Source organism: Colletotrichum tamarilloi (assembly GCF_030869305.1).
Source record: "Colletotrichum tamarilloi strain Tom-12 chromosome Unknown Scaffold_142.1, whole genome shotgun sequence".
Lineage (NCBI taxonomy): Eukaryota > Fungi > Ascomycota > Sordariomycetes > Glomerellales > Glomerellaceae > Colletotrichum > Colletotrichum tamarilloi.
In genome coordinates this window covers 65774-77416 of record NW_026849525.1, presented here as the reverse complement: position 1 = coordinate 77416, position 11643 = coordinate 65774, and the positions used below count along the sequence as shown (strand labels likewise).

General features: G+C 52.1%; 4 protein-coding genes across 4 annotated transcripts; 3 read left to right on the top strand and 1 right to left on the bottom strand.

Annotated features, from left to right (window-relative positions):
• Nucleotides 1-728: 728 nt before the first annotated feature.
• Nucleotides 729-4273, top strand: CTAM01_14990 (uncharacterized protein; the record flags this gene model as incomplete). The annotated part of the gene is made up of 9 exons (XM_060530989.1): nt 729-1086; nt 1141-1295; nt 1381-1417; nt 1486-1839; nt 1904-2303; nt 2371-2620; nt 2690-2968; nt 3049-3956; nt 4036-4273. The coding sequence occupies 9 exons, from the start codon at nt 729-731 to the stop codon at nt 4271-4273; spliced, it is 2979 nt and encodes a 992-aa protein (XP_060374463.1).
• A 963-nt stretch (nt 4274-5236) lies between these two features.
• CTAM01_14989 (uncharacterized protein) lies at nt 5237-6145 on the top strand (the record flags this gene model as incomplete). Its single annotated transcript, XM_060530988.1, has 1 exon — nt 5237-6145. The coding sequence occupies one exon, from the start codon at nt 5237-5239 to the stop codon at nt 6143-6145; it is 909 nt and encodes a 302-aa protein (XP_060374462.1).
• A 52-nt stretch (nt 6146-6197) lies between these two features.
• Nucleotides 6198-9440, bottom strand: CTAM01_14988 (uncharacterized protein; the record flags this gene model as incomplete). Its single annotated transcript, XM_060530987.1, has 1 exon — nt 6198-9440. One exon carries the CDS (start codon nt 9438-9440, stop codon nt 6198-6200), a length of 3243 nt encoding a protein of 1080 aa, XP_060374461.1.
• A 1057-nt stretch (nt 9441-10497) lies between these two features.
• On the top strand, nt 10498-11457 carry CTAM01_14987 (uncharacterized protein; the record flags this gene model as incomplete). The annotated part of the gene is made up of 2 exons (XM_060530986.1): nt 10498-10798; nt 10868-11457. The coding sequence occupies 2 exons, from the start codon at nt 10498-10500 to the stop codon at nt 11455-11457; spliced, it is 891 nt and encodes a 296-aa protein (XP_060374460.1).
• Nucleotides 11458-11643: the final 186 nt, after the last annotated feature.

The following is an 11643-nucleotide window of genomic DNA, read 5'->3' as shown; positions in this document are numbered from 1 at the left end:
TCAAATACGGATAGATACTTCAGTAATTCAGGTAGCCGAGCACCTCAGGTATACCTAAGTACTTACGTAGTTAGTTGCTCTACACGCGTTCTCTTTGTAACCCTGCGGCAAGAAATATCCCTGAAGACTCCTGCAGGAGACCAGCTCGCCACAAAACGTGACGGCATCTTATAGTCTGCATGGAGTGATCTATGTCCTGCAAGAGAACCGAGCTGAGATGCAAGAGATATATCATTTAAATGAGACAAATCATACAAGACAGATGGGACTCATGTCGAGATGGTCTGCTCTTAGATCATCTAGTGCGGGGTGATCTGCTGTGTAAGGTGGACCATATGTATGCAGTGATCAAGGCGGAAGGGAACTTCGAGGGGTGACGAGCTTTTGTCGCTTGCGGGGTTTGTTTGCTTGTTTGTTGTTGAAAGCCGGTTTCACCCGTGAAGGGAAATGGCGCCAACTTCGCCGATCAGAATCTCAACGTTGCTGGTAGTTTCCCAGGCTTGGCGCCTGTTCGATGGTTCCGATACTATTTCCGAATGCATACAGGATGCTATGATGTCGTCGCCCTGGCGAACTTGATATATCTCGCCCAGCCTTCAGTCGCTCAGCACAACTACGAGCACGAAGTCAAACCTGCTCGGAACTCGATTTATTGACCTATATACACAACTTCAACTAGTTTCTGCGAGTAGCTGACTCCAAAGCAACTTCATCAGCTATCATCCACCATGCCAGCTAACGGAACACAACCCGGCAACATCGACGAGAACCAGGCCAAACATGCTCTCGTCAGCTCGTGGTTTCTCGGCCCGCGGGCTGAGAACCTCGACGTCCTGGAGAAGCTCTTCAGCCAGGCCCTCTTGCGGCAGAAAAAGACCCGGCTCGAACTCGCGGGCGACAATGACAAGGATATCTTCATCACAGAGGACATGAAGAAATTAGATATTTACCAGCAAAGCATTCATAGGCTCAGCAAGAACTCGGCAGACTTGTCGGGCAAGCTGGCGAAGCATTCTGTACCGTTCTGGTCGCCTCGGTACAATGCTCATATGAACATGGATACCACGCTGGCGAGCATCATTGGGTGTAAGTCAGCGTTCACACAGTTGAAATGCAGTTCCTAACGCTTGTGGCTCTAAGACATGTCGACCATGATTTACAACCCCAACAATGTCGCAACCGAGGCAAGCCCATACACAACCAAAGTCGAGAGACAGGTCGGCCAGGAACTTTCTGAGATGCTGGGATATAATCGTCAGGACGAGAACCCCGCTCCCTGGGGGCACATCACCTGCGTAAGTCACTCCGCTCATAGATCCCGCCCCTCACGTTCATGTCAAGGGACATTCATCATTTCTAACACGTTCTTTATGTTACTAGGATGGATCTGTAGCCAATCTTGAGGCCATTTGGGCAAGTATGGGTTCCCTGCTTCTCTTTACGCAAGGAACATGATCTAATTATCCTCTCTTTCCCTCCATGTAGCGCGAAACCTCAAGTTCTACCCAATTTCCCTCAAGCTCGCCATCGAGAAAGGTCCCCTCAACTTCCTCAGCGTCGTCGAGCCGCCCTTCGAGGTCGAAACGTGCAACGCCGGCTCGAAGAAGTTCATGGAACTCAGTAACAAGGAGCTCTTAAACCTAACGCCATCCACGGTGCTCTCAATCCCCACATTACTAGGTGAGAAGTACTCCATCAGCCCGGGCTTCCTTCAGGACGCACTGAGGCCGTACCTGGTCCAGACGACGGGCAAGGATGAGTTGGAGCGCAAGTTGGAAATTAATCCAGGAAAGTACATGATTTGTGCGACAAAGCATTACTCCTGGCCCAAGGGCGGAGGTGGGTTACTCTATCATTTATCAACGTAGATAAAGCATCCATGTCGCTGACAGGCTCCCAAAAGCCATCTCGGGCATTGGATCCGAAAACTTCGTCGACATTAACGTCGATAACGAGGCTCGGATGAACCCGAAAGACCTTAGGGCCAAACTCGACGAGTGCATCAGGAACAACACTCCCATCTTCGGCGTCGTCGCCATCATGGGCTCCACAGAGCATGGCGCGTGCGATCCACTCGCTGAGATCATCAAGATCCGTGACGAGTACCAAAAGAAAGAAGGTGTGTCATTCGCCGTCCACTGTGATGCCGCATGGGGTGGCTATTTTGCCTCACTGCTGTGGGGACGTGACGGCCGTGGCCCGGGCGACATCCCGTACGTGCCGGCGATGCCCCTGAATCCATACACCAAGACACAGCTGGAGGCTTTAAAGCACGCGGATAGCATAACGATCGATCCGCACAAGTGAGTCTTCTCCCTAATGGGTGTGCTTTGTATGTTTCCTTGCCTTTTCTAATATCCACTATCGCAGATCGGGATACATCAACTATCCCGCCGGCGGACTCTGCTACCGAGATGGGAGGATGCGATATCTCCTGACTTGGACGAGTCCCATTGTGTTCCACCCCGGCGACGACAAGGGCAGTATGGGCGTCTACGGTGTTGAGGGAAGCAAGCCTGGCGCATCAGCTGTCGCTACCTGGCTTACCCACCAAACGCTGGGACTTGATCAGGAAGGCTATGGCAGACTGCTCGGCGAGGCCATTTTCTCGTGCACAAAGGTCTGTTCAACCCTCAATTCCCTGCTTCTAGGTATCCTTCTATGGGCTAACGTCAGTTTTCTCCAACAGCTCTATTGCCACTGGGTCACAATGACGCCGAAGCCCCAGGATCGGCCCGCTGACTCACTCATCGTTGTGCCTCTCATTCGTCTTCCTTCGGAGAGAACACCAGGCATCGGTGTTGAGGTCCAGAAAGACTACATCCGAAAGAATATCCTCGGCCGTGATAACAAGACACTGTTTGAGGACAAAAAGGCCTGGGATCTGCTGTGTGAACTGGGAGGCGATCTCATGATCAATGCCTTTGCGACCAACTTCACGATTGACAATGATGTGAATCAGGATGTGGTGAGTCAACTTCCACCCACTCAGACAGGGGTTCGCCCTCCCACGTTGCGTGTAGACGCTGATGGACTGTGGTCAACTAGGGCGAAGCCAACTACCTCAACCAATGGATCTTCTCTAAGCTCTCCGTGTCATCCGAGAAGGACGTGGTCAAAGAACGACCGCTCTTCCTCACATCCTCCGAGTTTGGCGAGAAGGCGTACGGCAAGTGCCTAGAGACCTTCAAACTTCGCCTGGGTCTCAAAACAACCGACAAAGAAGGGAACGTCAAGCCCTCGCGAGGTAGCTTACGCTTCCTGGTCAACGTGACCATGAGCCCATGGCCCACAAGCCCCGACTTCATGAGCCGTATGGTCGAGGAGTTCCGCAAGATTGCTGAGCGCGGCGTGAATCGCGTCATCATCCGCAATAAGCGGACTCCCGACTTCCACGGTTTCGTCGTGCAGGGGTTAGAGAAGCTCTACTTCACCCACATCGCCATGTTCAACATGGCCAACCATCGCAAGCAGCTCATTATTACGGCTGACCTCCCCGCGAACGTGCAGGCGCGGTACAAAGAGGAGCGCAGCAAGAACCCTAGCCAGTTTTACACCATCGCCAACATGGAGAAAGAGATGCTCGAGAACCTACTCGAGGGTCTGCTCAATCCCGATACCGCATCCAAGCTCAAGTTCAGACTTGACAAGGGAATCCCCGCTGGTGATACGCCGCCGTTGGAGGAGGGCTTCGCGCTGAGCAATGTGCGGGTGGTGGTTGATGAGTCAATGGCGTTCGCTGCGCTAGATGACGAGTACCCAGCCAAGATGCCCTTCTACCTCTACGGCAGCAAGAGTGAGGTCCACTTGGACCATGTTCTCAAGACGGCACCGAACGCGCAAATCAGCGCTGACCTGGTCAAGACAAATCTGACTGAGCATCTGACTGACGAGCAGCTCAAGGAGGGTGTGGTCGTCGTGCTGGATGATGTGTTTGAAGCCAGCTTGCAGCCTTTGTAAGTGCCTCTTTCCCCTTAATGCAGCATCCTTTTATGAGAACATGACTAACAATAGACCCTACTTCAAACCACACAGGCCGACAACAGTACAGGAGTCAGACAAACAGAAGCATGTCCTGAATCTTGAAGCCCCAGGCTTCTCCCTGAAGAAGGGGTTCGACCACAAGGCGTCTGCGTACAAGACGTACGAGGAGGCGAAGAGTGGGAAGGGTCAGTCCATTGCTACGGGAACTATTAGCATTGGCGACGCCGTCTTCGCTGACTGGGATGATGTCAACATGGACCCTGCTGCTGAGAATGACCATCAACACTAAGGTGATTTTCACCGCCACATGATCGGTTTGTGGCCTCCTTGGAAACCAGGACAAAGGAACGATATATCCGCTATTCCAATGGTACCTGTATCATTCATGGTGTGTGGGCTCGTAATCTAGTCGTAGATACGTAGATCGTAAGCGGTCATTCAGACTAGGGGAGTTGTCGATCCATGCTTCCGTCGTCAATTGTAACAAATCGAGCGACCCTGCAGTTGTAAGAGTCGCTGGCCATGGGGAAGTTGTGTCAGTGACTGGGGGCCCTTTACGTCTTGATGGGGGTATGCCTTTCGGCCTATCTATAGTGGCAATTTGGAAACTGTAGACTTCAGCTTCTCGTCAGCCTTGGTAAACTAACGACAACTTCTACTTGCCTGAGGATAGCACGGTCAAGGTTAGAGAATATAGGAGTATTACACTCGCATTCCTCAAAGGATGACGTCGCTGAAACTCAATTCCTGCATCGGTAACTCATGAGGGATACATCCTAAACCACTCTCAAGAGCCTCGCCTTTACGTTCAGACATGCCTCGTGAAAGTAAAGCACCACATGCAGTCTCACACCAGACTGTCGCTCTAGCCGACAATCATCATATTTGTGTCAATCCGATACAGGAATCCGCTGCACCGTGTTTTTCTTGGCTTGCTTTGCTCGCTTCCTCTCAAATCATATGTCGTGGGTTTGGCAGATTGTGGAGCTTTCGGATGCTACAGTGAGACAATGCCCAACAGAGAGACCTGGTTGGGTACCTATCTTGCCACCAGCTAGCAAAGCATGTGAGGCCGCCTCTCTCAGCTGAAAACTTAAGTATTACTTGCCTGCTCATTCACCTAGCAAGACTGAGATCGACATCGCATCATGGTCTCCACGGCATAATCCTTTCCTTACCACGCCGGAACCAGCTCGGCAGTCCACATCGAACGTTGAAACCCCTCAAAGAAGACCAACACTTACAACCAAAAATGGGTAACCCAAGCCTAGCCCAAAGCTACCGCAGTGCCATGCGCCGTCACCGCTTCGGCTACGCGCTCTATGAGCCAGCCCCCTTCTCCCGCTTGCGACCGGGTATGCTGGGCTACCTCGATGATGAGTACCAGCGGTGGCACCCCATCCTCGACCTAGCCGACGCCGAGGCCGTTAAGGCCGCCGGGCTCGCCCCGCTGGGATACCTGCAGCGCAGCCCGCCCGACCCGCGCCGGTACGGGCCACTGAAGGCAGACAAAGTCACCGAGACAAGCGTGGAGCTAGAAGCGGGCGTGGGCGGAGCGGCCGTGGGTCTTCCAGTCGAGGTTGCTGCTGTTTTCAAGTACAGCACCGCGGGCAGCTTTGGGGCTGTGTTGCTCTGCGGGGACGAGATTGTGTCCGAAGGGTTTGACTTTCGCGATCCGTTTCTTGCGTGGCTTCAGATCCATGCCAAGGTGCTGTTTGCCAAGTATCCTGATGCGAAGAAACATGGTCTCTGTGCCGTGACCTGGACTTACTCGTCGGCTGATGTTGGGATTACCACATGGGATAGCTCCAAGGGCAGCGCCACGGTTGGGTGTGATGTCGGCGCTGCTGACGTTGCCAAGGTCGGTCCCAAGGTGTCGTGGGTTAGGGGTGCATCGAGCAGCGGCTGGTCAACTTGGAAGGACCAAAAACGCGTTGTCTTTTTTGCTGGCGTCAAGATCAAGACTGGGTTGTTTGGATCTCTGCGGGAAGAGTCAGAGAAGAATTGGCGTGGCGGTGACGAGGCTTTCATTGTCGACGATGATGAAAATGGCACCTACACGGTTTCGGTTGAGCAATTTGGAGATGATTGGCATCGCATTCGCAGAGCTGGGGAGGGGGGCCATATTGCGCCTCAGGATTCTGATGATGAAGAGAAATAATACCCATAAGCTATGAGGTTTTGAGTACAGTTCATTGGACAAAGGGGTTTGTTCAGACACCAAAGTGAACAAATGGAACCCAAAGCGAATTCATGGACGGTTCCTCATCATCTACTCCGTCTCCTTTTCTAGACCCAGAACTCTGTGCAGTGCGGCCCCCATCATTACCGTCATCATTACTATCGACATTCTCTCTTCCTGGTATGGCCATCCCTTCTCCCTCGTCATCTGGGATTACAACATCAATAGCACCATTGCTAAAGCCGCGGGTAGTTGCGCCAACCTGAACATCTCGTAGCTCCCTCAATGCTAAGTGAAGTCCTCGATGGACCGCTGCATCTGTCTTCCCCTCAGTTTTGATCGTCTCATAAAACTTCCGAGCTACGTTGACGCAAAAGGGATCAGATACGGTCCAGAGGGTGCCTACAACATGACGGAAGCCCGCAAGCTGGCATGCGTAGCCGAGATGGATCCCTTCATCAACCAACCCAAGCACCTCATTGGCCCCTGTGGAACAAGCAGAGAGATAGGCAAGAAATGGTGGCTTCTCTTGCAGCTTCTCGTTGCGGAGGTCTTCCACCGTCAGCGGGCTCTTCTCCCAGTCGCGGAGTAGGAGGGCACTCTGGGAGGGGTCCGATGAGTTCGACGTGCCGTGACCCGCAAAGTGAAAGATATCGCATGTGCCGAGCTGTTCCAAGACATTTACTTTGTCTTGGACGGGACGAATAGGCGTCGCATTCAAGGCCGGACAGAGTTTCTGCAGCATGGCGACTTCGGGCTCTGCGTACTGCAGTGGTGATCTGCGTGGTGTGCTCTTCATTGAAACCAACAACGCGTTGATTGGGCCGGAATCATACTGCGGAATCTTCTGGCGACGGCCGGCAAGCAGAGACTTTAGCGATGAGCTGTATGACGACATGACACAATCGAGGGCTGTTTCTCCAGAGTGCTTGTTGTGGTATCCAGCGGCATGCAGTGGTAAACTGTTGAGGGGGCCAACCGGTATCCACCAAATGTGCGGCCATGAATCTTCATCCAGAGGGAGAGGGCGGTCGAGACCAAGTGCGTTGAGAACTGGATGCACTGCTGAGGACCATAGCCACTCTAACACCGAAGACAGCGAGTCGGGACGGTCCTTCAGTCCCTTGGCGTATGACTGTATGTCTTCGAGGCGCAAAAGGGGAAGCTCCAGCAGCTTGATGCGGTGCTGATCAACGATAAAAGCATCGCATCGGAACGAAGACACGTTTACCACAACAGCAGGGTCCGAGTCGGCGGCTTCCATGAGCTGCTCAACGGTAGGCGGCATCAAGAATCTCTCGAAACCTTTCTCGCTGCGGATCTTGGTTAGAAGATTTTCAAGGTCCATCTCTGCTCGGCGGCGAGCTTGTGAACCCGACTCCAACGAGCCAGTCGTTAATAGTGCGGAATGACCGGAATCTAACATGCTGCGAAGACGGGAAAGATCATCTGCCCATTCTGAGTGTTCCTCTCGAAGAAATGACAGATCAGTTCGGAGATCAAGAACAAGACCAGATATCACGCCTCTCCCGAGCTCCAGCTGCTGCAGAGCATACGAGGCCTCCTTCCCTGCATTCAAAGCGGCGGCGGCAGCGTTGGCGCCAAGACCAGCGAATCGCTTCAGCATTTGTTGCTTGTTGACATTCTGCATATGTCGGGGGCTCAAAGCATGGAGAAGACTGAGAGCACGGTCGAGGTCCGATGAGACTTCCGTCCAGTATTGGAGTAGCAACGATGGATCCGAGGAATCGTGATTCTTCAGCTGCTCCTTAGCAACATCAGCAGCCCGAACCGCAGCATCAATTCGAATCGTGAGCGGTGCAGCTCGAGATTCCCATGCTCGCTGAAAGGCCTCTCTAGAATTCTGCAGATCCGTGACGTCGCCAGTATGGTCAAATCGAGCATGCAACGCGTCCCCCAAGCCGAATTCCAGGTACACTCTCTCAGGAAGACTTTCTGGTAGACCACCATGAATGACTTCTCTAATGATATCAATGGCCTCGTCCAAGTCGGCAGCTTCGCCATAGTGATCGTACTTTTCCTTCAGCAGATTTGAAAGAACGTTCGCCACTGCCGCTCGCATCCCCATTTCATCGCCGTCAACCACCTGAGCCGCTTCTCTACTGAGGTCGATTGCTTGTTGAATGTCCTGTGGATGCTTTGAACCCATGCTGAACCGTATACCCAGGAACTGGCTGAGTCCCCTGAGCCAATTGGTCCGTTCTGGATGATTTGCACGCACCAGGCGCAGAGCTTGTCGCCCGCAGTCAACGGCATCGTCGAGATCGCTGAGGACACCGGTATATTGCGCTCGCTCAACAAGCCTGTTCGCCAAGTTAAACAACTGGACGGGTCTCTCAGTATCATCATTGCTTAGCAACTGCAGCACACTCTTCGTGTATGAAATGCTTGCACTGAGATCGTCAACATCCCCTTGTTGCTCGTAACGGATACCCAGCAAGGTTGCCAGGTAGCTTGTACCAACCACATAGTCTATCTGATTCTTTGGAATCAGTGGCACAGTGGCAGTGAGAACATCGACTGCACGATCCAGATCTTCAATGTTCGCTGTTTGCTCGAACCGCCTCCCCAGAATTCGTGCTAGAGTGTTGGAACCGAATGCCACACCAGGCACGTCCCCCTGTGATTTTGCTGTCTTTACAGCGGCCTCAGCCGTGTTGAGAGCTCGCTCGGCGTCGTCTAGGTTGTGTGTGAGCTCGAACAGCTTACCACGCGAGATAGCAAGCCGACACAAAATCAGGGCAGTGTAACGCGAGTCCTTGGGTATCCTCTCCGCCGCATCTTCACCCACGCTGATGGCCCGATTGATGTCTTGCTTATCTCTCGTGTAGTCGTACCGGTTTTGTAACATTTGGTTGAGGTTGGCTAAAGCTAACATCCGCTGCTCCGTTTCTGGGCGCGTGGCTGGAACATCTTCTTCGGCAAGTTGCACAGCCCTGTTCAGGTCGTTTACGTTTCCGTCGGATCCCGGCATGGAGAATCGTTGATAATATGCCTGGGAGAGGTCGCCCAACAAAGTCGCACGGAACGCATGCTTTTCTGGCACGACCGATAAAACCTGTTCGTTCCACTCGATAATCAGATTAACGTCTTCAAGCGATCCCGTGGAAACACTGAGGAGCTGTTCCAAAGCTCTCGTTGCAGCATTGATGGCTTTTGCGAGTGCTTGCTTCACACCAAGATCATCTGGATGTTGGGAGAGCACCTCCGCAGGCTGGCGGATGGCTTCGACAATCTCCGGAATGTTCTCCATCGGTTATTGGTGGGTCTAGTTGACGACCAGACAAATGCAACGGCAGAAGCGATTCAGAGGAAGTCGGTGTAGGTGTTGGACACGATAAGATCAGATTTAACTGCACATCGAAAGAGCGTCGCTATGTTTGTACCAACGTTAAATACTAAGATTGGCAGCTTCAGAGGTCAACATCAGAATGTTGTAACCGTACAACGCATGCTTTCAGCCAAACAAGAGCGGGGGCTATGTGGCGTTGTCTCGAACGCCATGGCAGCAAGGGAGCGCTTCCCTTGCGGCTGACCTCTCGAATGGTATGTGGCGTTCTTGTTGTCACTTTTGTTCAATGCCGTGGCGGCAAGGATGCTGCAGCCCTTGCGGCTGAACTCCTAAACCGTACATGGCGTGGAAAGCCGCAGGCGTGCTCTCGGTACACATCAGCAGAGCAACCGTGGGGTGGGTGTGATAGTCAAGAGTTGATGGTCCTGCTACGTGAGTGGTATGGAATGTGAAGAATGTATAGAAGCCCAAGGTTTCGCTAGAAGATATACTACCTTAGGTAAATGGAAGAGTGGTCTAGTGGACCACACCACCTTATATATCCATATTATTTACAAAGTGCTTAGATCTCAACGCTTCCAAATAACACGCGATACTAGAGACAATCCTTCCAAATTGTGTTATAGGCTACTATGCATTTGGGTTGTCTTCAGGTATCACTGATTCGATTCAAGCGGATTCTCAAGTCTTGAGGCTGGATGCTGAAGGGAAAATATCTTTGAGAGCTATTTGTAAGCGCACTGAGTGAATGACTAGCTGGTCTTTGGATTGCTTCTTTCAGATTCTCAAAGAAAGGGGTTCGGCAAATAATCACTAATCTCTCCATATAACTCGCACGACGCTCTAAATGACTTGGTTTATAAGCAAGTAACAACGGGTATCCTTGCTATGAGGAACTCCAGCTTGTATTTAAAGCAACAGGCTGCTAAGAAAGACTAGTTCATCCCAAGTCTCTCATCAGTCGATCAGTTCCTCGAATCCTTGTCTCAAGCTCTCTGCCAGTCTCTCAAAACTCATAATGCATTCTTTTATCTTCTCTGGCCTGGCTTTGGCTGCTACTTTAGTACGGCCCGCATACTGCATAGACCTTCCCGACTACACCGGTTTAAAGACAGCTCAAAATGGCAGCGTCTTGACGGTGACCTTTCACAATCCTTCGTCTCCTATCAACTTGTGGAACCTGGATACCCAAAACGATTTGACCGATTTGGTGTCTCGCCTCCAGGCCAATAACGAAACCAAGGTCGTTATCTTCAACAGCGATGTTCCTAGGTTTTTCATGGCGCATCTAGATCTTTCCCTGCCTGAGTTGGCAGATCGTAAGTGCATCCCAAAACTCCGATTGAAGTTACTCTGGGTTTCATGATATAATAACTGACATCTTGAAGCTGCATTTGGCAAAGAATTTGGTACTCTCATCTACAACGTCTCCCAGTTGCACCAAGTCACCATCGGGGCTGTGGAAGGCCGCGCCCGCGGTGCCGGCAACGAGTTCCTCGTTTCTCTCGACATGCGCTTCGCCACAAAGGGCGAGAGCCTCTTCGGCCAACCCGAAGTCGGAAGCGGCTTGTTCCCCGGCGGTGGCGGCAGCCAATTCCTCCCGGGTCTCATCGGCAGAGGCCGCGCCATGGAGTATGTCCTGAGCTCCAACGACATCACTGCAGAGGACGCCGCGAACATCGGATGGATCAACAAGGCATTCAACACCTCCGCTGAAATGTACGGCTACATCGACCAGCTCGCCCAGCGCTTCAGCTGGTTCCCTCTGTCAGCTCTCAGCGGCGGCAAGAAGACGATCAACAGGGCTTCGGCGCCGTCGCTTGAGCAGGTCATTGAGGATACCAAGGACTTCTTCCAGCAACAATTTGACCCGGAGGCGCAGGATATCGCGAAGAGGTCGGCATTGCTGTCTCGCAATGTCTCAGCCGTAGACTTGGAGCTGAATTTGCCTGAGACGATTGCCCGTCTTTACACCTAAGGGGGAAAATCAGTTTGAACTCGCCTGTGTTGTGATTGCCTACCTCAGTGTTGTTGATATCTCAGTTGCGGAAATTTCTTCATGTACCTTAGTTAAACTTTGGAAGATTGGAGTATTGGTACGTAGCTTATCAAAGTAAGCCGCTGCTTCGTCTCCATTCCCATCACCTTGAAGTAGTCCGTAAAA